Below are 27,256 nucleotides of genomic sequence, written 5' to 3' on the forward strand. Positions count from 1 at the left end.
AAGTAACTAATACATTCGACCTTATTTTCAGAAACGAATCAACGTAATGAGCTAAATTCCAGGAGGTTATTCTGTGGTGCGGTTCGAAATCGTTGAAACGAAATGTGCATCAAATTCGAAAAAAAATAATCGATTCGGGTTGCACCACAGTTTGAAGTGCAATAGTAATTAAAATAGTCAATGAATTAATCATTTGAATAATTGCAAGCAAGAAGAAAATTTTTCTAAGCGGGGTCGCCCCTCGGCAGTGTTTGGCAAGCACTCCGAGTGTATTTCTGCCATGAAAAGCTCTCAGTGAAAACTCATCTGTCCCGCCAATTTGTAGCAAAAATTAAAAAGGCGCACGACGCAAATTGGAAGAGAAGCTCGGCCTAAAATCACTTCGGAGGTTATCGCGCCTGCTGAGTGCTGTCCACGCTAAAGAGAAGACAAATCCGCATTGAGCTGTAAGGGGCAACTGAGTCAATTGTGGTCACTAGGGGATGCCTTCAACGGGGTTTACTCACTGCTCTTTGGTGGACGCTAGTCATAGATGGCCTCCTTCAGTTACTGATTACCAATGGATTTGATATAAAAGGGAATGCAGATGTCTATGCCATCTACATAACAGGGATGCACGAGGAAACAATATCCAACCGAACGCAACAAGCCCTGCGCATTATAGAAGAGTGGTGTGATACCAAAGGACTGTCTATCAATTCCAACAAAACCGTCACAGCGCCTTTTACCCCCCGGAGAAGAAAGCTATCGCTACCCGAGCCATTCCTGGGTGGAACCAAAATCCTATTTTCAATTGCATCAAAATACCTAGGGGTTACACTGGACAGAGCCCTCATACTGAATGAACATCTAGATGCTACCTTAAACCAAGCAGCAAAGCTTTTTTCGCCTGCATACATAGATGGTATCTCCCAAAATGGTATACGGGACATTTAATACTATTGTGAAGACAATACTCACCTATGCTGCCTTAGTTTGGTGGCCGCAGACCACGCAAAGAACAGCAATAATAAAATTAAGCAAACCGCATCGACTAGTTTATCATAATCACTGCGATAAGAACGTCTCCTGCTGATCCATTTAGTTCCTTAGAGAAAGAGGTAACACTCGCTGCATTAATCCTTGAAAATATTTTTAAACTAAGGATGGGAAAGCTGGTAGGGCATATGCAGGCAATAAAAAAAAATCATAGGAAATCCAATTTTGCAGCATTGCTGTGATACAATGCTCCATACGCTCAGAATCTCGCGAAACTTTGAGGTGTCCAGGGCAAAAAGGGATTCGATAAGCAGGCCCCGACGCAGAGGCCTGGTTGATGGATGTATAAAAATTTGATGACGGAAAAACGTAGGCTGATATCTTTGAGCAGTAACTGAGAAAGAAAGCAGTTCAGACAACACTGGATTGATGGCTCAGGGAAAAGACAGGCCTAACCCAGTGGGTTAGGGGGCTGAGAATATGCCCGCGGCAGGTATGCCTGTCGTAAGAGGCGACTAAAATACCTCTAATGATTCAAAGGATTGCGTATCGCAGCCCTTGCCTGGGTGGCGTGACTCTTAACCTCCAGGGATATGGAGTAAACATCCGGAATAGATCGCTGTGCATCGAGATCTTATAATTTAAAACTTGTATATAAGCAATTCGCTGTTTATCTATTTTCCATGACCGATGAGTGCAGTGCATTGCCCGATACGAGTTCGCTAGGCTACAATAAAACCAATTTCTGACACATGTACTAGCCCGACTGCTGCGGGATTTCTTTCATTTCTTCGAACCTTGGGATGGTTAGGTTGCACTGGCAAGTCCGTGAGGACCTCACATATGCTACAAGTGCCCATAGTGGTTCTAGAACATAGGGATGATCTCACCTTGCTTGTCTGTTCTCCTGTAGTATTCTCGTCTCCATTCTTAAGGATCTCATTTGAAACAACTCCCCTTCCCTCCCAAGAAAAAATTCAAATCATGCTTTAAATTACATATGTGTATTTCTCTTTATTTCTTTGTTTGTTTTGCGAACTATTTCGTTATTTACTATGTTCGCATAGTATTTTTAAGTTTTATATATAAGTATAGGTATAATGATAATATTGATTTGCTATAATAAAGTAGTAAAATAATGGAGAATGTTTCTTTTTTGTATATTTATAATATAGAATGTGGAAGATTTTATAGAGGATAATATATATTAGGTCAAGAACAAAATGGAGTGCGTGTTCACAGTTCAAAAAAAAAATATTAGATGTTACTTCTAGCATTACAAAGAGACAAACATACTGACAAAGGCTTGGGAGGGCTTAGTATTCAAAAAACTGTTCGTAGAGAAGGATGACTGTAGAGCCGAACATTTGTATGACTAAGAAACCGATACTCTATCTTACAAATATATATTTTTTTAATTGTCCGCATTATTTCATTAGGTAATGATAGACTTTATTAAAAGTTACAGTAAAACAAAAACAAATATTCAAAATTTAGTACGTGCTTAATACTTTGCTTTCTAGATCGCTAGGACTATACGTATTTCGAATATATATTATGTTCGAATAATTCTTCTGTACGAGAAAATGGACAAGATTTTTTTGTTTGTTGTATTGCAACCGGGAAATTTTTAATTTGCTTTATCTGGAAAGTAGTAAAATATTGGCATCTTAATTTCTTATACTACACACATAGATTTAAAAATTTTCGAATACTGCACTATGTCAAATCGATTGATGCTTGGCATGTTTTAACCATGCAAATAATTTCGTTTTAATTTCAATATTTTTTTTATGGAAATCCAATTACATAGCAATCTATATCGCAAACTTTGGTTAAATCATTTAAAAGTTCAAAAACATTTCGAAATTTTTTATTAAAAAACAGTTGTAACAGTTTTGTAGTACATACTCTACAAGCTTTGTTCATCGATTTTAAGAGTTCAAAAATTTTAGAAAATGTTTCCAATTTTTTTTTCGAATTTTAAATCAAAACGAAAACAGCGTTGTCTAGCTTAATCTTTTAAATGTTTAAAAACGTTTTGAAAGACAGAGAGAATACCCCTATTGTAACTACCGTCTTGTAACACATAAAGTTCTACGTTCCAAAAGTTGTTCATAACTTTTGAGAGTTCAAAAAAGTTTGAAACATTTTTGCAATTTTTTTTCGAATTTTAAAAAATAAAACGAAAACAGAGTTTAAAAATGTTTTGAACGACAGAGAGAATATCCCTATTGTAATTACAGTTTTGTAGGACATAAAGTTTTACGTTCAAAAAGTTGTTCATAACTTTTAAGAGTTCAAGAAAGCTTGAAACATTTTTCCAATTTTTTTTCCAATTTTAAAACATAAAACGAAAACAGAGTTTAAAAATGTTTTGAAAGACAGAGAGAATATCCCTATTGTAATTACCGTTTTGTAGGACACAAAGTTCTACGTTCCAAAAATTGTTCATAACTTTTAAGTGTTCAAAAATGCTTGAAAAATTTTGAATTTGAAATAAAAAAATCGGAAATAGAGTCTTGTCAGGCCCATCCTTTTAATGTTCAAAAACTTTTCGAAATTTTTCAATTTTATTTTTCAAACTTAAAATTAAAAAATCTGCAAAAATTCAAACTAATAGAAGTTGTTTTTTATTGTCCCAATATCTACACTTCTTGAGACTAAATTTCAATGGGTACAACGCAATTCATACGGCTTTTAAATCTACTTACATTTTCGAAAAATATTGAAAAAAATAAAAATAGTAATTCGAACTTCTTTTGATGAATCGAAAGCGGAAACTGCTTTTTTTGCATTCGAATATCTACATAGTAGCACAGTATTCGGATATAAATTTTGTTTTCTATCTTATACATGGTTTAACAATATGGTTGACTCATCTCTACAGCAACAACATACTATGACGAATATTAGCATTACTACGCGGTACTAGCATCACTAAACCGATACTAAGCAGACACTCGTATGTACGTAAACAATCAACCATCATGTACACACATACATACAAGGCAACCGAGAGATACTCATAAACATATGAATCTTCAGCCGAAGTAGTACTCACATATACACACGCATATGGTACAAACTACAAATATACATGTATATGGCTGGTAACCAAGCATGAAGTTGCAAAATGACTAGACCTTAGGAGAAATGGGTGAACGAGGAAACCGAGAGTATAAAAGCAGTGCAAGCTGAGGCATGACTAAGTAGTTTTGATTTAAGCACGCTATTGGTTGTGAAGTATAAGTGTTATTGTGAAGTACTCTCAAAGTAGTCTAATAAAGAACATTTTGCATTATTGAATATTGCAGTTATTTATTCAACAGTTTAGCGATTCGAACATTAGAAGAAGGAATTAGAAGCGGAATTTCACTAACTTCGTTACAATACCTTTGTTCAGATTTCCAAAAACTGCGTGTTGGTGTTAGGCGTAAGGAATGGAGAGAAAGCAAAAAACTTTGCTGCTCTTGTGTGGTGTGGGAAGATTATGCGCTAAATTAGATGCATTTACTAATATAAACAATAACTTTAAGTGCTGTGAAAATATTTTTAATAAACAATTCACCCCCACAGTAGTAAATAATTGTAAATGTGTTGGTTACTTTTTGCTTTTGCTATCGCCTTTTGACAATCCCTATCCCCTATAGGCCAGTAAAATGAAAAAAGTAAAATCAGCTGATGATCTCACCAACCATATAATTGAGCCATGATCATATATGTCTCAATATTTTCAAACACTCTATCGCAAACGGACTCTTTCCCTCCTACTTTTTCGATTGTCTTTGGACAACACAGAGTTCTAGAATAAAGGTGTTAAGCAGCTAAAAAGATGTTGTCACTTGTGTGAAATAAACCGTATCTTGGCTGCCAGATTGAAGGCATCCTATCTGAGAAAACTTCTGAAAGATTACCTATATGTTTGAGAATTTGTCTGAAAACAAAAAAAAAAAATTTTTTTAATTTATTTAAATTATAAAAATTTATTAAATTTTTATGAATTTTTTTTTTCGGACGTTGTGGCAGCGCACTGTGAAACCAGGCTAATCCTGTTTTTTTTTTTTTAATTCATACATACTTTTTTTTTTTGTATCCTAATTCCCATTTATGTGTTATTTATAATTTTTTTGTTACTGAGTCTTTGAGAGGCAGTGGCTTCTTAAGCGCCGGGATCTAAAACCGCTCAGCTACAGAGAAACTCATCAGCTGAGAAATATAGATTCACAAAATACAATACATTAAAAGTATAAATATAATTTTTTAATTATTAAGAGAATATTTATTAGTTTTAATCAATTAGTGTAAAGAGGAAGATTATACGGAGAGTCCCATTGAAGATTTCTCAAGGCGAAAAGTAAATTAGTTGAAGAACGTTCCGTCTCTGAATTAAAGGACGTTTTCGAACAGTCAGCCGAGACAGGGTGATATTCTAATGAACCTTGCGATTATTAAATATATGTTGAGATGCAGTGCTTTCTTTAGCCGAATTTTAATACGAAAAATTTTGTAGATGGTGTCACACCTATCGGTATTCGTTAATGAGTTATAACATTTTTTAATTTTGCCAATTTTTCGTCATTGAAAAAATGGGCGTTGTTATAGTCTGATTTTTAAGTTTAATCAGTTTATAGGTATGCGTTAATATCAATATGATTAAAACCACGCACGATTTGTCGATATCGAATATTTCAAAAAATGGATATTTTTTTCATATTTACGATATCGAACGAATCGATGTGTTACTGGTTCTACAATAACTATTTTTAAAACGAATGTAGTTTCAAGGTGAAAATAAAATATGATCCACATAGAATATGAATAAATAAATGTTGAATATTTTTGCTGTTATATATAATACAAAAACGACTGCCCCGCTATTTAATTTTTTCTATACCACACAAATGGCAATACGAGGCTTAATTTTATTAAATTTATTTACCTTAAAAAAAATCAACGCGACGTATTGCACTGCTGTTTTATGTATGTGTGTGTGTAATGAATTATTTCGAGCTTTCACTTCGAAATTTATTTTACTTTGAGTTTACATTTAAAACCAGCGTAATGCTAAAATTAAGATATTTTTTTATTCAACTTTCTATTTTGTTTTAAATACAAAACTACAAGCAGCATTTGTAGACACTTTTAGACTTAAAGTTTTGCTCAAACTTCAAGAGCTCTTAAGTTCCTGCATTTTAAATAACAATTTTGTTTGGTTATATTGCATTGTATTATAAAAGTACATATATATGCACGTATTTATTACGTGCGATTCGAAATTAATTTCTATTCAATACATAATTATTTGACATTATTAGTGATAACATTTGTATTTGCATTCACTGTTACATTTTCATTTGCTTTACCGGGCACCAATTCGGGTCCCGAAGAATGTTCACTACTTTGGCTCATATTGCGCGCATGACCATCATCAATACCATTCTCAGTGATATTATTTGAATTCGTTTGTGGTAAGTCTGTCAAGTGTTGCTGTTGTTGCAGTTGTTGTGGTATTTGCATTTGTGCGGCTGGATCAGGGAATATTGGCGCTACTTCATTGGCATCCGAAATTACTGGCGTTTGCACCATGGGCGTTGGTGGTGAACGTCCTGTTTGATGCAGGACACCGGACATTTGCATATGATATCTGAGTAAAGGTAAACGGGTCGATCATGGAGTAGCACAAGGAAGGGAAATGACATGACTATAGCTTACCTGTAAATATTTTCAGTGCTCTCGACAACACCAGCTGTTAAATTGAGACTGCGACCTTTGATACCTCCTGCCTCTCTTGCAGGCGGTGACCACCAATTGAAAACACGTCCTACAACGGGCACATGTCGCAGTATGCCATCCTGCCACATTTTCTCTTCTGTTTCGCGTTGCAAATCCGCAGTGGCAGCTTCGATGCCCTACGTTTAAAAATAAAAAGACTAGATTTAGTAAAGCTGGAAGGAAGTTTTAACAGACGTTTATGCATTAATGCAAGGTTATTTAAGGTTAATTACTTATACCAAGATCTATTGTATCTTACAGGTTCACGGCGTGGTTTTCAGCCAGAACATCCAGCTATTGAAGAGAGCAATTGATTGAGGATAAGGCAAGGGACTAGGGGGCGGGGAGGGAGTTATGGCCTGAAGGTTTAATGTGGTCATATAAATTGTTCCCGAGATGGTCGGGCTAATACCTTAATGGTGCTTTGTTACCGGAGCGTACCGGATCTATATCCGGCAAAGCACCATCAACATCGATAACACTACCCAAAGACTTCGGGGAGTGTCTTTATCGTTAATACAACAACAACAGCGAGGTTTGAAAGAGTTTTTTATGGAGTTAACTCAAGTGTGGCTTTGTGGTGAGTATCTAGAGCCTGTTAAATGGGGACGCCCAAAACGTCGACATAACTCTATAGTGGACATCAAAACCTACAGTTTTCTAACCGAGCTCTGAGCGCTCTGCTCTAAATTCAGAAACATTAAATAAGAAAGGTTGAGCGGAATAAAATCTATATCATTAGTTCTAACTTTCTAAAGATTTAGTAATGGTTCCAGAAAACGGAGGGAACTGATACCTAGGAAAGTACTTATAAGAGGTAGTCGACAACAACAATTACTCTGCACTTGAGCAAATTATTCGAATATGTAATCGCAATCACTCGTATCTTAACAACAAGTCGCTTGAAACTTTTCTCATAGAGTTGACATCAAAAGTCAGCGGCAGGCCGAGTCGGTCTGAACAACCCCCGTCTTCTTACAGACATTTGTACAATGGTCTGTTTGAGTAGCGACGGAAAAACTCAAAAATCCACGACTGCGGGGCGCTTATGGATTCACAATCGCTTGCAAAGTTCGCTTGGGGTTAAACTCTACTTGTGCGAACGATTTGATATGACCCGTCGAACATTTTAGGCCTCGGATTCGAAAAAAAAAACACATGTAATTTGAGAAGGTTCAGAGCTTCCCTTGCTAAGCATATGTAGCTACTATTTACCCCTACATGTCGCAGTATATTCCGTTCATGGTTTGCTGTCTTTGGGTCGCTGTTTGGATTTTTGGAAAGCAGGATTAATGAACAGCATAGTCCGTACTCAACCATGACGAATCCTCAGAAGCGTTCGATGCGATATTTTAGCCCCTTTAATAAAACCACACTTATAAGAATATTTCCAAACTCTACACATAAGCCATTTAAATAATCCTGACTAAGCCCATTTTTTTTTTATTAAGGGCTGATTTTTCGCTCCTGGGTGAGGTTATTGCGCACCAGGGAAGAGGTAACTTCTCCACACTGTGCAATACCGCTATATTATCAAAGTAAGTTTTCAATACCCACACACTGATAGAAATCTTACCTTATTCCCCGGCCTGCGGATAATAATTTCACATCTGTGTTGTTGGGTTCAAGCAAAACTAGCAGACCCAGTAGTAATACTGTTCACACATACACATTCTTCGAGCTGTTAAATTTATTTAGATGGCCAGCTCTAGGTTGAAGTCGAAATAAATTTATGTGCAATTTAAATTGAAAGGTTTATTAATGCTGCATAAAACATTTTTTTTTTGTAGAATACTTCAAAGTTTACACTCCACATAATGTATTCACCATTAAATTTGGGCACAAAGAAATGTACCTCAACATTCGATGTTTCAATGTCATGCTAGCCTTTTTCGGAATTGCCAACACTTGCAGCACGAGTCTACCTAGGCTTCTGCATTATTCTGTTGACATTTTTGACTCAAAAACGTAAAGGACATAGAGCGACATTCTTATCAGCCCTCATTTTGAGGGAAGCTTGCCACAGACTTCAGCTAAAGGGACTTCTCAAGAAATTAACAGAAGATTTAGAGACCTTTGAATGCAAGAAGCAACCTCTTAAATACAATGAGCTCTTTGACTATTCAGCTTGAAAAACAATAAATTTTGAAACACAATAAACTTCGCAACACTTGCCTGTAATACATTTTATACTTAAGTGAATATTCTACAGAATTTACCTTCTTTACAATTTCCGACATTGTATCTAAAACTCTCGAATTTTCCTGCACTCTTTTGCCTACTGAAACTACTAAATCCAATAACTCCTCCACATCTGTTTCATGTGTAACCATACCAAAACGTACACAAATAAGTCCGTCTGTACCTTCGCCCAGCGAAAAGGCATTATCCGTAGACTTCAATGCGTCCACAAGATCGGCATTTAATTTATTCAACTCAGTTTTAGCCTGATCGGTAAGTAGAGATTCCCAACCTTCGGGCACAAAACGAACACCACCCATACCCGCCCATTCGGGCAAATTGACCAAACGTAAGACATCGCTTTTCTCAACTAATTGCATAAATGTTGCTTTATGTTTAATGGTGGCGCGTAAAATATCAACATTTCCTTCGAGATTCTGTGCGAAACTTTCTAAATTTTCCGATGTTGGCGGTTGTTCACCCAAACCCAATTCAAGAGGGCAATAACGTATGCAAGTGCCTTGTGTGGGATGTTCAATGATTTCAAAATCGAACTGTTTAAGAGAAATTATATGCAAATAAATAAACAATTACAAACTTAGTTTAACACTTTATTACTTACATTAGGGCAATCTCGTTGCAATATTTGTCCCAACCATGAATTTAGGCGATCGAAATACGAAGCATTGCCAACTTTTTCCAATGCTTTACTATTATTTTCTAACGCATGCAAATTTTCGCCATCAGTTTTGCCTGTTCTTGTTGGTATGGTGGCGCTACCATCAAATTGAAATACAACAACAGGTGCAACGGTCTCGAACAACAACTATAATTATATAAAAGATTTTAATATGTTCAATTATAAGTTTAAAGGAGTTTGCGGTAAAAAATACTTACATTAGCGTCGAGCGGTTTATTAATGACATCGATGAGTGTTGTTCCAGATTGACCGCCAGGTGCGCGACTCTTGTATATAGAAAAGGAAATGATTGACATTAATATGTTGTTTTTGTAAATCTATTTAATTAAAACTTTTCTTATCTACATACTTTGTTTAACAATTACAAAAAACTTGTTTTCAGAATAACTAATTATTCTAAGGTGGGACACTTTGTTTGAAATATTTATGGTTATTAAGGGAACGGGCCTGTTGTAGGACGAGATTGTACTAATCATGGCGGAAAACATATGATGGGTTTTGATAAGACCATAATTGGCAACTAAAAAAACTCGACCTGGGATAGAAATAGATGTCATGACAACTGTATCAAGGCGGTCATGGCGGGGCTTAAAGAACTATAAATGTAACCTCGCTCCAATAAAACAAACGTCAATGTGTCACGATTTCCATTTCTACGTACCGCCAGGAATGGGGGGGGGGGGGGGGAGGGGGGGGGTAGGTTCTGACCTCAGGAAAAGTACGCAGAGTAGTCCTGGTCGCTTATGTGCTGTTCTACGAAATACCTTGGGGTGTAGCTAGATACCTTAGTTTCAAGAAGCCTGCGCACACCATAGATAATCTGAGCCGATCAATGACTTATTATACGCAGGAGAAAAAGCTGCTTACATCCGCTTAAGATTCTATGCTCTTGTATGGTGCAGAAATCTTGCTCTTCCAGTCCTTTGGTCAACCTCACCTCCTCGAGCCGGAATTAGGGGATGAGATGACCCTAAAAAGTTCAATGAAGCTAGTTTCGGGCACGTATCTGGACCACCAACATCGAAAACACTCCCCAAAACTATTTAAATCCCGACACTGGAAGTGGTCGAGAAGAGCTCAGTATTTTTTTGTAATCGGCCGAATAGTTTTCAGCTTGGTATTGGTTTATGTTTTTGTCATTGACATGATAACTTGTTTGTTATCGATAACATTCACTGACGATGAGTTATTGGTAACCGATAATCAGATATTGATTTATATCGATAACCTTTTGAAAAGAACCCGATAAAAACCGATGACTCGTCGATATCTGTTAAAAAAAAAAACCGATAATAGTTTGAGATTCAGCCGATAGTTCCTCAATATCAGTTGTTATCGGTAACAAACCGCTAACATGCCGATGAAGCTTCCCCTAAAATGGCCAAACAACTTTCCCAACATAGTTCCAAGAAATCACGAAACGCCGATATGTTTCCTAAATAGTGCCGAAGTTATAACGGGCTTTGAGAAAATCACGAAGTTGATTCCAAAGCATACCGACACAAATACGAAAGGTGTCTAATTTGCCACAAACTGGTGCTAAATTCATTTCAAAAAGACCCCAAACACTTCGAAATATTCCTCAACTGAGGCATTAAATGTTCAGATACCTGAAAAGATCATGAACGGATATCGAAGTATACTCATATATAATAAATAAAGTCACAAATTGCTAACAAGAAATTGTCTCGAAAATAATCTTACATATCAGTTTCTGATTTCGTCCAGTTCATTATATAATAAATATTGTGTATAAAGCAATGTACTAGACCCTACAAATAATTGTATTTTTGCACAAACTGCTTATCTAGAACCGTACTTATCACCTATGGAAGGTGTATACACATACATAACAACAAAGATTAGATATCTGGATTTTTATAAGCACTTCATTAATGCTGCTAAATATATAATACCTTTGCTACATGCTACACTTTGCAACCACAAAAAATAAACGCAGCATGGAATAATAACCAATTATAACTAAAAACTAATAACATAACTTGAAAACTTTAAAATTTAAAACTATGAAATGCATTTGAATTTCACTAATGCCATCAACAACTTACCACTACACGTATACCTTCGCACTTAGATGTAATTTCAAATAAAATACTACAAGTTTGGAATGCAACATTAATACGTTCGGCAATAGCATCACGCCCTAAAGCTTGCAAGCTGGTCCACAATGAAAGTGAATGTAGACGACGTGATAAAATTGGATCTGATTCGAAGGCGGTTAATGCTGAGTTTTGTAACTGTCGATGAAGAAGCTGCGAGGGAGAGAAAGTATGCAATTAGTATTTGTTAACTTCACTTAAAACATTTCATTTGTAACTTACCACAATGGGTAGACTTGGAACGCCTAACCAACTGCCCAAATTCAAAACAATTGAGTCAACAATACTGCTGATCTGTGTGGGGAAGGAGGAAGTATAAACAATTAAGTATATTTTAGATAAGAATGCCGTCTTTGTATAAGTTATCAAGATAAAGAAATATATTGAAATAAATTAAAACGTATTTTTAAAAGTGTTGATAACTTAAAACTAATTAGCGCTCGTTAAAGTGTTTTCAGTTGTTGAACGTCATTTCAGGGGCTTTCAAGGGCTATATATTGCAAAAGATTAATTTATTGCCTATTTTAGTTTTAAATGAGAGAAGTTGGAAAAGGGAGCGCCTGACGAATATTTAAACTTAAAAAACAATGTACCGTATGGTCCTAAACACTATTACGAAACGGTCACGACTACAATCCTGAAACGACTACGCAAGTCGCAACGTGACCTGGTCCCTACACAGTTTCAAAATAGTATTTAAATGATTTCAAAAACAATTCTGAAATTATATCGCGAAAATGCTTGAAATTATTTGAAGATTTTCGAAACAGTCCCTGAAAAAATATGTAAAACATCCCAAAATGTTCTGCAGATAGTCCCGAAAGAGTCCTATCGTGTTCCAGAAATAGTAACAAAATCCTCCAAAAGTAGTCCCAAAAGAATGAGGAGGTAGAAATGGTTCAAGAAGTAGTTCCCACATAATATCGAATTAGTCTCAAAATAATTTTAAAACTCTCCAGTCTTTTCCCAAACATGCAGCCGGGGTAAACTTTTAATAGCTCTTTTTTGATGTTGTTGTTGGTTTTGGGGCGTGTTATCGATGTTGATGGTCCTTTGCCAGATATAGATCCGGTACGTTCCGGTAAAACACCATTATTGTACTAGCCCGACCATCTCGGGAACGATTAATATGACCACATTAAACCTTCTAGGTCATCCCCACCCCCAACATCTGATTGCTGAGGCTACACCTCCCAGGGTCTTAAGGGGTAATCTTCGTAAGCATTATGAGGAAATACGGCACTTGAAAACAAGCCGCATGAAGCAAAAAAGCACAAGCAGGTCCTCAGTGCTATCCACAAGCAGGCGTCGGACCACTATGAGATGAATTGCCCGGCGAACCCAGTTCGTAAAGAAAAATACCCATAATCGCAGAAGAGGGAAACGCGCGTCACTCTAGCTCAATTTCGATCATGGGTACTGTAACAGGTTAAACTCTTACCTATCCAGAATCAACCCCGACATACAAACTAGGGCATCTTCGTAAGCATTATGAGGAAATACGGCACTTGAGAACACAACCGTATGGAGCAAAAAAGCACAAGCCGATCCTCAGTGATATCCACTAACAGGCGTCGGACCTCTAACTCAGAAATTGCTCGAATCGCGAATCCTGTCTCATTAACAGCCGAGGCTCTGGCGACCCCAAACTCCTCATGGATCTATGGGATGGGAGGGCGGGAATGGCCTAGAAGGTCGCATGTGGTCATAACAAATTGTTCCCGAGACGGTCGGGCTTGGTACCGGAACGTACCGGATCTGCATCGGGCAAAGGACCATCAACATCGATAACACTCCCCAAGGCCTTCGCTACAACAACAATAACAACATCACCAACAACAAACAAAAGCAACAACAGCGTACAAAATTCATGTCCTTCTTGCAATGTGTCCCCACATGACATCAATCATCTCTTCAATTCCTCCATAACCAACATCTCTAACACCCCTCTCACTATGGTGCACCTCTGTTGAAACTATTACGCGTTATGCCGGTTACAGCAAAATCATCTTATGTACATTAGAGTATCTAAGAATCAAGCTAACTTCTCTTTGCAGTCATATTGAGCACTACAACTAAATGTTCGCAACTTAAAAAGGCGTTTCCAGGACCCCAACAACCCTTCGACATACTCACCGCATTCGGTCCCTGCACACACGCCAATGCAGCCAAACCATGTCCCGTGGCATGCAACCAAATATTGTGCGTTCGGCAAATATCACTCATACGCTGCAAATTATCTACGTAACCATTTAATGAAGCACCCACATCTGCCACCACTAGCAACGGTGTACGATTAGCGCTCAAATCTGTTTGTACCTGTTTCAGCAACAACGGCAAATCCATTGTACCAAAAGTGCTATTAACCGGTATCAGACGTATCGCATCCAGTGGTATACCCAATTGACGGCAAGCATATTGTAAACGCAGTGGTGTTGTATTCTCTGAAACATAAAAGCATGGATGTGCCAGGGCTGGTATACCACCTTCAAGATAACCGGGACAACGTGCTACTATCGCTAAACGCACAGCGCGCAATATAGCATCGGCATTGTCTGTGTGAAAACTACTAGCTGGATCGATGAAACGAAAGAGTGTACCCAGCCAACGTGTTGTGTCGCCAGCAATAGCGCTCGCTACACGTACCAAATGTTGACGATCTAAATGTGTTAAATAAGCAACAATGCTGTGCGATATAAGCGCTAATTGTGCCACATCATCCAAACCAGGTAATGGGAATTCTGGGTCATCCTCGGAATCTGAATAGGCGATTAGTGTTTCAAGTGATTTAAGTATATCAGCTGGTGGTATACAATCGCCATGCAGCAATGTGGTGTGCTTTGGTGGCGTTGATAGCGAAAGAGGGGATCCTGCTACAATTTCTGTGTTTGCTTTGTTGTTGCCGCCGTCGACCACATCAATGGCACCTTCGTGAAGTGCTTCAATTGCTTCAGCTACAGGAGCAGTTTTAACATTTTCCAAACCACGTAATACATGCGATGATTTCAATTCAAGTTCAGCGAGACCGGAACGAATCTGCGAAATGGTTGTATATAGAAATATAACCTTGTTTTCATATGAAAAGTTACACATTTTGATAATTATTCACACTTACACTGGATGCGGCAATTTCTGAAACGCGTGGCTCTTTCAAGTCATCACCGTCGCCAGACATTCTGTAGGTAAGCGTTGCTTTCACTTCCTCACAAACTGCTCCACTTTAATGACCTTCACGAGCCAACCAATCGATTCAATTTATTATTTAAGCTGTGATTATTAATTATTAGCGGTTTTGCAATCTTCACGCTCGCACCACCGCTATACCGCTATCGTGGCACCAAAAAGTGAAAAAGTTGTTATCCAATTTCTGTTGGTTTGTGTGGGTTTTGAAGCCAGTCTCTTTGACTTGGCAAACTTTCAATATTCCAATTTGTTTGTTCAGTTGGCGCTTGGTGGCCCAGTTTGTGATGTCGCTTTTTGTATTTTTATGTATATTCTTCCTAATTTTCCACTAAATCCACTCTTGTCGTCGTAGTCAGAATTTTCACTTCATTGTAAATTTTACCAAGTAGCGCAACTAACAGCTGATCGGTGAAAATTCGCACATTCACACGCACAGTTCTCGACTCAGTTTCAAAACAAAACTTTAGATTATTTAATTCAAATTTTAAAGTGAGATAATCCTTACAAATTTATGTATACAGAATATATATGGCGTTTTTGTTGTTATTAAAACAATAGTTTTATTTATATTAAAGCTTTTATCATTTTTTTTTTTAACTTCGAAAAATCTCCGAACACCATTCCTTCATTATATGACATTCGACTGCCTAGTCCACTGCCTTCCACTCTATTCGCAACATAACCTCTACTTAAGCTGCCAAACTATATAGTAAACAATGTTTCACTTGTTCTTCTGAGCTTGTTCTTTTATGACATTCGCATTTTAGATTTGTTGTGTTGACAGTTCGAAAATGCAGTGCTGCCACATTGCGAGAAACTGAGCTACAAGAGCTCTGTTGAAATAACATTATTGCCTATGTTAATACCAAAGAAATTGAAAAGAAAATCAGAATTTTGAACTTATTTAAATAATTATTCACTGATAAATAATTATTTATCAGTGAATAATTATTTAAATAAAACCAAAAACTGCGCGACCGACCAAATCCAAAACAAAACTACACGAAAATACGAAAATCACGAAAATTCAATTAGAATTCGTTTTCGCCGCGCGGTGCGAAAGACGAGCCAAAGAGTATGGTGAACTCCACTAACCTGCTCTTTCAGAAAATTTTTGTTTGCTCGCTGAATTTTGAAGCAGCGAGTTCAACCTTCTTATAATTTTAATTTCTTTGTTAAAACTTGCAAAAATTGTTAAATAGATCTAAGTAAAAAAATATTTATTCGCCAACTCATTGCGATGATGGAACAAATAGAGTCTAGGTTCGGTATAGGGCTCTTAATTTTTCTTAAATAATTCTAGTCAATCAACTATAACCTATCTTATTTTACTCATTTCGTTGCCGTTTTTGAATGTGTCTTACAAAGGGCTACATAGATTTAAAACTGAATAATTCAAACTGTACCTAAAAGGAATTTGCCGTCGCCGGAAGCGGAAGAACTTACCTAGAGGCATTGAAAAGTATTGTCAGAGCTTCAGCTGTTGTTGTTGTGGCAGCAGTGCCTCACCCCATTCAAAAGGTGCGACTAATCACAAATTTTCATCAATATCCTCCAACGGGAGTCCGAGGAAACTTGCACTTTCTACTGGGGTGGACCGGAGAGAAAGGGGTTCCATATTCCAATTGAAAAGATGGCTGTTGTCATGTGGGGAGGCATCGCATGTAGGATATACATTAGATATGTCGTGGTTGATTCTGGACAAGTAATAGTTTAACCTGTCACTATAATCAGATGGAAGTTGAGCTACAGTGATGTGCGTAGTCTCGACCGGTGAAGAATCTCTCTTTTTTATTTAGAGATTTGGGATTAATGGAAGGGTTCTATGGCCATAGCGACAGGTATGGTCACCGTATGCCCTGAGCTCCGACCCCAGGCAAAGCAATATCAAAATATTAGAAATAAGGTTTTTCAATTAGAAGAACATTTTTCTAACCGGGGTCGCCCCTCGGCAGTGTTTGGTGAAGTCAGTGAAGACTCATCTGCCTTGCAGATGTTGTTCGGAGTCGGCATAAAACATGTAGGTCCCGTCCGGCCAATTAGTAGGGAAAATCAAGAGGAGCGCGACGCAAATTGGAAGAGAAGCTCGGCCTAAAATCTCTTCGGAGGTTATCGCGCCTGACATTTATTTATTTTTTTTAATTTTACTTCAAAGCTATTTGTCACACTGATTCCTGTTAGGAGTGCAAAAACACCACCCTCACTCCAGGTCGGCGAAGCATTGCATCTCCCAACTCCGCAAAAAAATCAAGAAGGAAGCGCAAAGCCAACTTTGAGGCCTATTTAAATTTTCAGCTCAACCAGAAAAGCCCGACAAATTGCAGTTGAGCCGAGGATGACACTGCACGACCACTCCGACGAACTGACTAGAACGGAATGGAAGAATCTCTCTACTTTCAAAGTATCCTCTATAAAACATTGTCGATGTAGCAGAATCTATTGCTATGTGGTGGCATATTTGGAGCGGTAAGAAGTGGTATACATAGTATATCAAAGATCAGTTTGACCTACGCCTTTGACGCCTTCAACCTTTTGGTCTGTGGATTTTAAAGGCTCTAACGCCAGGCATGCCCAACCGCTCGTAAGTTGTGAGCCCTTCAACCGCTGGTTCTACATCATGGGTGTTCAGCTACTCATCGAAATCTACTCCCATAAATGCAAGGAAAGTTTTTGATAAATTTGGTCCGTGGGGATATTGCTGTTAGAGACATTGGTTTCACAGCGCGGCCATCTATAAGAGTTAGATTTTGGACCCTGTAACTAGGTCTAAACGAAAATTTGAGGATTAAATGGATATGTTCTAAAGAGGTCGTCGTGGTCCTGGGTTCAAGTCTCAGGCAAAGCAACATCAAAAACTGCGAAAATTTGTTTTTCTTTAATTACAAACAAGTTATTCTAAAAGAGATCGACCCTCGACAAATGTTTGGAAAGCACTCCGAAGGCATTTCCGCCATGAAAACTTCTCAGTGAAAATGCATCTGCCGTTTAGAGTCGGCATAAAACATGTAGGCGGCGTCCGGCAATTTATAGGGAAGTTCGGCCTAAATCTCTGAGTAGGTGAATGGTGCTAAATATTTTGTTTTTTATTCCAAGATTGTGCGTAGTGCTTACGGAGATATACCCTTATTTGACTGGCGGGCACCGAAGAGAAGATCGCTGTACATCGTTCAGCAAAGTGCCATGGTTGATTGTGTCAAAAGTTTTCGATGGCTGTAATGCCACGAGAACTTTGCTGTGGTGTGGTTTTTTTAATTTAATCCGCGACGTATGTGGCAGTCCTACCAGAAAAACATGTTGATGACACCGATAGTTTCAAACTAATGAAAAAGGGCAGGGCTTCGAAATAAACAGATGCTACAAGCTGTCAGATCTTTGTAGTATCCTGCAATCGGAAGAAGTGACCGTAACCAAAGCAGTAGAAGCACTGAATAAAAACAACTTAAACTGCACCCGCTCCAACTTTTATAATGACAGTTAGTCAGCAATGAAGGCAGTAATCTCGTATAGCACAACATCTAAAAGAATATTAGAGAGTGGGTAGAAGGTCACGTGGGTACCTGTCATGAATGACTCAACCCTAAGGTGTACTAAAACATACGGACCAATATCCGTTGATCACCGGCCCAACAAAGTTGGTAGCAATGGGCTGAAGCCAGGTAATTGGTACCCAGCTGCCCGGCAACTCCACAAAGAGATGCGAACGTGTCTCAGTATCCCTCTTTCATTGATTATTGTTATGTATATATGTATATCAATTTCTGATTAAATTAAAAATCAATAAGAGGAAGCGTGTGTTAATCACAATTTAGGAATGTCACCAACCGTCTCTGTTCAGCCGTTGCAACAATGTATGACACTGTTGACAACAAACTGCTTTTTGCTTCCATACTGTTTCCACTTGACATCTTTGCCCAACGCTGTGCACCTTCACACGTCAATACCTCGATGTATCTTGTTCAAATCCTCGTCCCTTTGAAAAAGCGATAAAGTACAAGACACATCTTCATTATGCTTCATTTCCACTCCTATTTACAACCACAATTAAGAGCTGTGGCCGACCTATTCATATCACAGACCTGTTTATTAACGTCCCTGCAAAAATCGCGAGTACTCCATGCATGCATGTATGGAGTACTCGCTATGGACCAACCGAGTGCTCCAAAATTAACCACGATTCATATAAAAAATATGGTCCAATTAACATTGCGATGTCCTAGGACTGGACCATATACTCCAGCTCCGCATTACATCAGAGTAATCCATGGAGTACCCACAGTCCAATAAACATCGTGTAGTGATTACCATCGTTAAAACCGAGCAATGATCGGCTTACGATATGTTCGTGTAGAAACATGAGTTGGTCCATTGCTGCATTACAGTGTAGTATAATGGTAAGTACTCCAGTGGACCACATGATCCAACGATTTTTGCAGGGGTGCTTTTGCAAAGATATTGTTGAAGCAATCACTGTTATCAACCAACATACTCAGCCAAATTACTCAAGCACCTTCCATCAAATGCCAGCACAATTATGGATGTGGGCAACCATTCTTCGAAAGCATCCTTTCCGGCATCCTTTCTTCGACAAGACGAGCACTGGTCCCCTCAGATTGTTTTTAGCTAACAATAGGCATCAGTTTCTCCGTTTAATCACCATTTTCACCGATTGCCGAAGTGGCCAACCTTTTCATCTGCCCCACAGTGTCAGTTTTCAATGAGATTTCCTGAGAAAAGCAAGCGGCCGAATTCCATGGGGGCAGGTAGGCCCAGGAAAAAACTGTATTGTTAACTAAGATGCGTCTTATGTCAGACTTCCATGAGTGAACTTTTTGAGTTGAAACCACAGCCTCTAGTGATTCATCCGAATGCTCAAGGTACAAGACACGACCTGTATCAAGCGATACATTGCATCAGGTCACACCTAGTTTGTCCAGCTCCCGCGGATACAGTTTTCATCGACAGTTATAGGGTCGCGCAAGCGATGCACGTGCCCGCATTGCGCCCTTTCGAGTGAAGAAACCTTGCTCATGGATTGGCTAGCCATGGTATTATAATCGCCTTTTGCGATCGGTTTACCTACTGCGAGCATATTATTGACCCCTTATCCGGAGGTGGTATTATGTTCGGGTGTAAGCAGTCCGAGGTAAGAGTCGGAATCAAGGAAGCTTTTAAATAAGGGCAGATGCAGGAACGTTCTGTCTGCATATTCTCCGCTCGCCAGACATAGACTTCAGCTGTTACAAGTGACAAAGATATCAGATCTAGAAGCAGTAAGAACTTTTCAGGTATTTGCGAAGAGAGCGATTCATTTTATAATGAAACGTGATGAGCTTGTCACTTCAGTTTTGGTTTTTTGCCCAAAAATATTTATGTACAATTGAAATATGCGGAAACTATTTATATAACATACGAAGCATGAAAAGAGTGCCAGGTTGTAGAAAAATTTAATATCAATTGTAATATAAGTACGTGTAATTACCTACAAAAGCTTCCATTGCAGCAGAGCATGTATCATCCGTATGGTTGGATGAAGTCGGTATGAACCCAACAAACATCGTACAAAATATTTACCATCAAGAAATATATGTGACCTTGAATCATCAAACGACCCTATTGTGCGAAAATATAGTTTTTCTTTTTTTGAGTGATGCTTATAGGAAATTTAACGATCTTTCCAATGGAACAAACCGCAATCTCTCTATCTTTTTATTTTTTTTTCACAAATAGCATTTAAAGTACAAGTTAAAAGTTAAGTTAAGTTTTCTCGAAAATTCCACACATATAGCTTTAAGTCGATATCCAACATTGTTCTCCAACCATTATCTTCCCCTTGTGAAATTTTGTGAAATTCATAGTTCTCGAATTGATCTCAAAAACTATTCTCAAATTATTCTCCAGCCTTAGAGAAATAGTTCTCAAATATATATTCAGTACATTTCACAAGCTGAATAATTAAAATAATATATATGTATACGAACCTGACCCGTACGCATCTTGCGCAACCAAAATAAAAGTCTCTTATCAAATATTAACAGAAATCAGCTGTTCTATTAGCTTGCGCTGCCATCTAGCGTATAATAGCAGCTGCCGCCAATCAATTAAAACCCACATCTTGCGCTGCCATCTAGCGTTCAATAGCAACCGCCGGTATTCAAAATAGTGCCATAGTAGAAATAGATTTCTTTGTGTGGCCACAATCGTTTATTTTTAACAAATTATTTTAATAAAACATAGCTTAACAAAAGCTCTACGACCAAAATTGCTCAAAGCTCGCTAATAGCTCGAATCTCCATCTTTACAACCAAAACTTTATTTATAGATTTGGATTCAAAATAAGAGCGAAAAAGGGACCCTTACATAAAAACAGCAATTAGAAATAATATATATGATTAATTGAAGATAATCCATAAATGTTTCGATTAGCTTTTCACGGAAATACTGCAATATTGGAATCTCACATTTGAGTCCAGTTTGAGAATCACACTTGAGTACAAGTTGAGAACTATCGCTTTCTCAACCTGAATAACAGCATTATTTGCCATATAAAAATAATGGGCTTTTTGTTGAGAATGTTATGATTTCAAGTTGAGCCATTGTTGAGAAACAACGCTTGAGGTATGAGAAGCTCGGCCCTAAATGTTTATTGGGAAGTTTTGCCAAAATTTTGTGTTGCTCACTTTCGTTGTCTATTGAGTTTTCCTAATGACTCAGCTGCACTTGCAATGCGCTTGAGTGAGTATTATTTTCATTTTATGGTGGGCGCATATCAATTTATTACAAAGCACTCGATTTTAATTAGATTCTCTGTTTTAACTCTACCAGCTTATTATTGCTGCACTTTAATTAGTATTTAATGCTTTAATGAGAATTCGGCAATGTCAACCTATGAACCTGGCGCAACTTTTTTTACGTCTATGCTAATTATTCAAAAACATCCTCTGTATAGGCGACATTTTAGGCGTAATGTGAAATTTAAAATTTTTCTTTGTGAAGGATATGCAAATATTTTGATTTATACTTGATTACGGCTTAATGAAAGCATTGTGCTATTTCGGTCTAAACTAAAAAGAACTGTATTTATTTGAAATGAAAAGAGACCTCGACGCACGGCAAGAGGTGTCGTCAGCTTATCGGATAGCATTCCATTTATAAGACTGCAGTGATCGGATAGCATATGACTCCGGCTTACACCGAGCTCATGGCAGCATACACCACATCCTAATGCCCCCGTCCAGTCTGGATGTACACGCAAATGGTTCGCCACTTTCCCGTCCCATATTTATTCCTAACGCTATACCTCCCTTGAGAAAATATCGTCAAACATTTCAATGCTTTCAACTTTTTGGCCCTCGAAGAAGTGTCGAGTGCTTTTCGTCAGACCAGAACGCCATAGAATAGAAGGCTTGAGCACCGTATAGAACAGCCAATGTTAAACCCTTGTAGAGACAGCTCTAGCGTACTCCCCTAATAGAGACTGGTTTAAAATAAGACCTTTGTACGTCCGCGTAAACAAAACGAGCTTAATTTTGCTAAGGTTGACCGATATCCGCATAATTTGGTAAGGTACCCAGGTACCCTTGAACTTTACCACGACCCAAAGCAGGGTCACTTTCTCTGAGTGGTCGCTTTCACCGTTGAAGTACTCCGTCGTTGAATTTCTTCCACTCAAAAACCTGCTAATGAATTCAAAGTTGATTCGACTCCCAGTGCTGAGAAAGCTCTTTTAATCACCGCTGGTAGGTCTTCGGCTTCTTCTTTGTCAAGTCAAATTCTTTGCTCCAGAGGGATCCCGCCATCAGTCTGACAACCGAATGAGGACCTTTTTCCGCAGGCCTGCCTCTATAATAGGAGTGTTAAAATACCGAAAATTGCGCTTGAGAATTGCTGGATTGCATCAGGATAAATCAAGCGTCTCAGTGATTTTAAAAGGACAGTAGAAGATAAGCCATTTGGTCTTAAGTTTTTGGGAGATACGTGAGAGCTGTGCATGCAGGGATATTTGAAAACTCGGTACCATAGTCGAACTGCAAACAGTTGATGCAAATGGGAGCTTCCAAAGATCCCTGACTGCCATCTCAGCAAAAAAAAAAAAAAAATAAAAATAATAAAATACAGTACCTGAACTCCGCCAACATTGAATGAAAGATATAAAAGCCTTTGAAAACCAGCCAATTATGATTGGGATTCATGTATCAATTACCGGGCCCTGCAGTGCCGAGTAGTTATTTTTGATTGCAAATTGGAAAAAATAAAAAATGATGAGTTCAAGCCCCTACTCGACACTGCAAAGCCCGGTAATTGATACATAAATCCCAATCATAATTGGATGGGTGCCACCCATGTTATAGAGAAGAAAAATTTTTCATGAGCTTGGAAGGACAACGAAGTCAAATGTGGCCACTAGAGAATGCCCTCAAGGGGGTCTACTCACTTGTGAACACCAAGTCATAGATGCCTCATTCAGTTACTGAAATCCAATCGCTCAAGGGTGTGCATATGACATAGCAATCAAATTAACTTAACTGTGTAGACTAGTTTATATTGGCATAACGGGTGAGATGAGATGTCCCCTGCTGATGTACTTAATGACTTAGTGGATGAAGCAATGAAACCCACGCTAAGAATCTCACGAAATTTCGAGGTGTACATTGTGGCCAAAACTCTGTAGGATAGAGGGAATCGATGTCATCTATGGCCGAACATCAAGAAATCGGTACCAATGGGATGCTATCTACTATATACTATTTTTCAGGCAAAAATCCATCCAATAGAAGTTTGCGATAGAGAATGACTACGGCGAGACTTATCCCCGAGGAGTATCCTCATTATGTCAGTCAGTTAGCCTTACGTGCCCTCGCAGTCTTTCACAATTGCTTCTAAGCAAGTGGATGAATGCATTGGAGGTCTAAAAGTTAATGAAAAGGCAGGGTAGCCAGCCAAGCTCTTCTTGGACTAACCAAGGCACACACTACGAAAACCATAACTAACTTGATAATAGCTCAGACAACACTGGATTGAATGCCCATGGCAAAGACCGGCCAAATGGTATATACTTACAATAACTAGAGTATCGGCCAAATTCATGAATTTAAGCAGAAAGGACCTACGACCGCTCACTATACGGGTCAATGTAGTCTACGATACCACCTTAGTAAGTTAGAGCAATCGGATACACAAAGCTGTCGCTTTTGTAAGCTGGCAGATGAAACGCCGAAGCTGTGGCGAGGAGGGCAACAAAAAAAATAGCCAAGAACTACCTATCACAATGCCAAGCTCTAGCAAGGTTAGCCGAATCAAATTGTTTGACTAGTCCTAACAGAAACATCAGCAATCGGTTTCAGGAGAGAGTGCGCAACGTGTGCTACTTGGCTCGAGTTCTTAGTATCCGGGTAGAACAGCTACAAACCAACCAACTCGATCAAAGCCCAACGTGTAGTATACGTAATATAATGAGTAATATAATGAGGGAGTTCAGGATCTTGGGAAAATAGTCCAGTGTTATTGTAAATGTAAACTAGTGCAGTATTTTTACACAAAACGTCAACAAATTATACGGCTAAGCATTTGCTACATCATGGCAAATACGCAACAACAAAACCATAGTTTATTTTTTCAAAATTGAATAGCAAATAAGCAACTGCACATTGACCTGCACCTTACAAGTCGTTGCACCGGTTACAGTCATTATTGTTACCACTATAATTATTGTTATCGCTCTTGTTTTCCAGGTGAAATATGCAATTTCGAGTAAATACTACACGCATACATGCTTAACTCTGCCTATTCATTCGCTTTCATACACAATTCCATAAAACGCCAGCACATTTAACGCTTTGGAATTTTAATAATTGCGTGCATTGCTACATTCACATTCACGTTTCTGCGAAAAGTCTTAGCGCTGGAAAGAAAATTTATTTAAAAATTTCACTAAATATGCATTTAAACATTTGAGTGTATGCGTATGTGTGTGTAAATGTGTTGGTAGGCGAATTGTTGCCTTTGGCTTCCTTTTGTGCAAATAACATAAATGCCGAGCAAACGTTGACGCCAGCAGAAGTGCGCCATTCGTGAGAAGGATCTCCATATATTTTCTTGTATGCATGTGTATATGTAACAGTGTGTATTGCATGCATTTTTTTTATGAAAAAGCCTTAATTGTATTTGAATTTGCTCTTGATGCACAATTATCCAATGAAGAGAAGTGAACTTGCTTTTATAGTTTATACGGCTGAAAAATTAAACCTGAAGTACATTAAAAAAGCCTCTGCAAATTAAAGTGGTCCTTTAGAAAGATGCCTTAAAACTGCTGGACCCGAAAGTACCTTTGGTCTCTCTTCCGAAGATTAGTACAAACATTTCATAGGAAGTATTTGAAGTAATTGATCTGATGCCCCACACTGGACGCCCAATCTATTTCTGTTATTTTTTGTGATTTTATTAAAGCTGGATTTTGGTCAGCTTTACGCCATTTTACAATTGACAACCTACCACATATTTAATTTACGACGTCACGCTGCGCTGTTGGCATTTTATTGGCGAACAGCGACGTTGCCAAGTCAAGGAACGTACGGGAGATAATTTGATCAAATCAAAATTTATCGGAAAGTGCTGAGCACTTGCAATGTAAAGGAACGATACGATGATGGCTAGTAACGGCTCCAAAATGGACATAAACGAGGCTTCGTATAACTATTATTGAGTGTTATCTCGTAACCACTTTCTATGTACCAACCGGGATGATTGCAAGGTCTCAAGGCCCTAATGGCCATGTTTAAATAGGAAAATTACGAGCATAAATTTTTCGTTAATGACATGTGCCAATAACTTGAATCTGTAGATGCTGTCAGTATGAGGAGGAAGAGATCTCGTTCGATAATACAAGAACCTCAACTACAGTTAAATGATTCATGTTCCCAAAGGTGCATATTTTCCATAGACCTAGCGGAGGTGAGGGTAGTACATCTTTTGTTCCTACTTAAATTCATATAGAACATTAAGTACTTTAATAGGGAGTAATTGTAAAAAAATTTTTTGACGTATACTTCACTCACTGCAGGTATTTCGAGTATGTAAAATTCCCTTTCAACTTTATTTAACATCATCTACTACTTTCTATATCCAAGCTCAAATACATAGACAATTTTTACAGCATTTAACAAACATTCCAGCCACGCCCGCTTACCAAAAACTGACGCAAATAACAAACAAAAGCGGAGAATGCTAGCTCATCTCTACTTGATCTTTCTGATGCAGTAAGAAGGGTTTTCTTTGGCTAAATTCGTTAGAAATACCAGCTGAATTCTTATTCGATAAGCCATATATAGTTTCATTCATTATTAATACTTCAAATTACGTAATTTATAATTTATAGTTCGTAATTCATAATTCATAATTCGTAATTCATAAATTATAATTTTTAGTTCAATAAGTTTAGATTCACAGAATTAATTCTTCATCATTGATACTTCATAATTAATAACTCATAATTCATAATTTATTATTCGTAGCACATTATTTATAAATAATAATTTATAATTTTTAATTCATAATTCGTAATACATAACTCATGATTTCTAGTTCATACTTCATAGTTCAGATTTACAACTTATGATTCCTAATTTGTTATTCATAATTAAAAATTCTTAGCTCATAATTCATAGCTCATAATTAATAATTCATAGTTCTTAATTTATAATTATTAATTCATATTCATGTGATTTATAATTCGCAACTTATAATTAGTAATTCATAAAACACAATTCATAATTCACGATTTACAGTTCAGAGTCCACATACTAAATAATACTTTATATCTCATATAACTCATAGCTCAAAAATAGTTAATCATAATTCGTAAATTATTATATATTATTCATAATAAATACTCATAATTCATCGCATATGCGCCTTGGCAACCACGCTACTGTTGGCAGCCATAATTTCGAAATAGTAAAAGACTTCGTTTATTTGGGAACCAGCGTTAACACTAACAACAACATCAGCTATGAAATCCAGCTAAGAATCACTCTTGCCAATAAATGCTACTTTGGACTAGGTAGGCAATTGAAAAGTAAAGTGCTCTCTTCGCAAACGAAAATCATACTCTACAAGTCACTTATCGTACCCGTCCTGCTATATGGTGCAGAAGCATGGACCATGACAACATCAGATGAAGCGGCTGTGGGAGTGTTCCAGATAAAAATTCTTCGAAAGATTTATGGACCTCTACGCGTTGGCGATGGCGTGTACTGAAGAAGATTTAACGATGGGCTGTACGAGTTTTACACAGACATCAACACAGTCCAGCGAATTAAAACGC

The 27,256-nt window shown here is 37.8% G+C and overlaps 1 protein-coding gene across 1 annotated transcript; it reads right to left on the bottom strand.

Moving 5' to 3' along the window:
- Positions 1 to 1,966: 1,966 nt before the first annotated feature.
- Positions 1,967 to 15,324, bottom strand: LOC137251300 (pyridoxal-dependent decarboxylase domain-containing protein 1). The gene is made up of 9 exons (XM_067785640.1): positions 14,870 to 15,324; positions 13,891 to 14,790; positions 11,977 to 12,048; positions 11,704 to 11,907; positions 9,832 to 9,900; positions 9,557 to 9,760; positions 8,973 to 9,488; positions 6,694 to 6,890; positions 1,967 to 6,625 (listed from the first exon to the last, which is right to left on the bottom strand). The coding sequence occupies exons 1-9, from the start codon at positions 14,927 to 14,929 to the stop codon at positions 6,280 to 6,282; spliced, it is 2,568 nt and encodes an 855-aa protein (XP_067641741.1). The 5' UTR covers positions 14,930 to 15,324; the 3' UTR covers positions 1,967 to 6,279.
- Positions 15,325 to 27,256: the final 11,932 nt, after the last annotated feature.

This window comes from Eurosta solidaginis, chromosome 4 (assembly GCF_040869045.1).
Source record: "Eurosta solidaginis isolate ZX-2024a chromosome 4, ASM4086904v1, whole genome shotgun sequence".
Classification (NCBI taxonomy): Eukaryota; Metazoa; Arthropoda; class Insecta; order Diptera; family Tephritidae; genus Eurosta; species Eurosta solidaginis.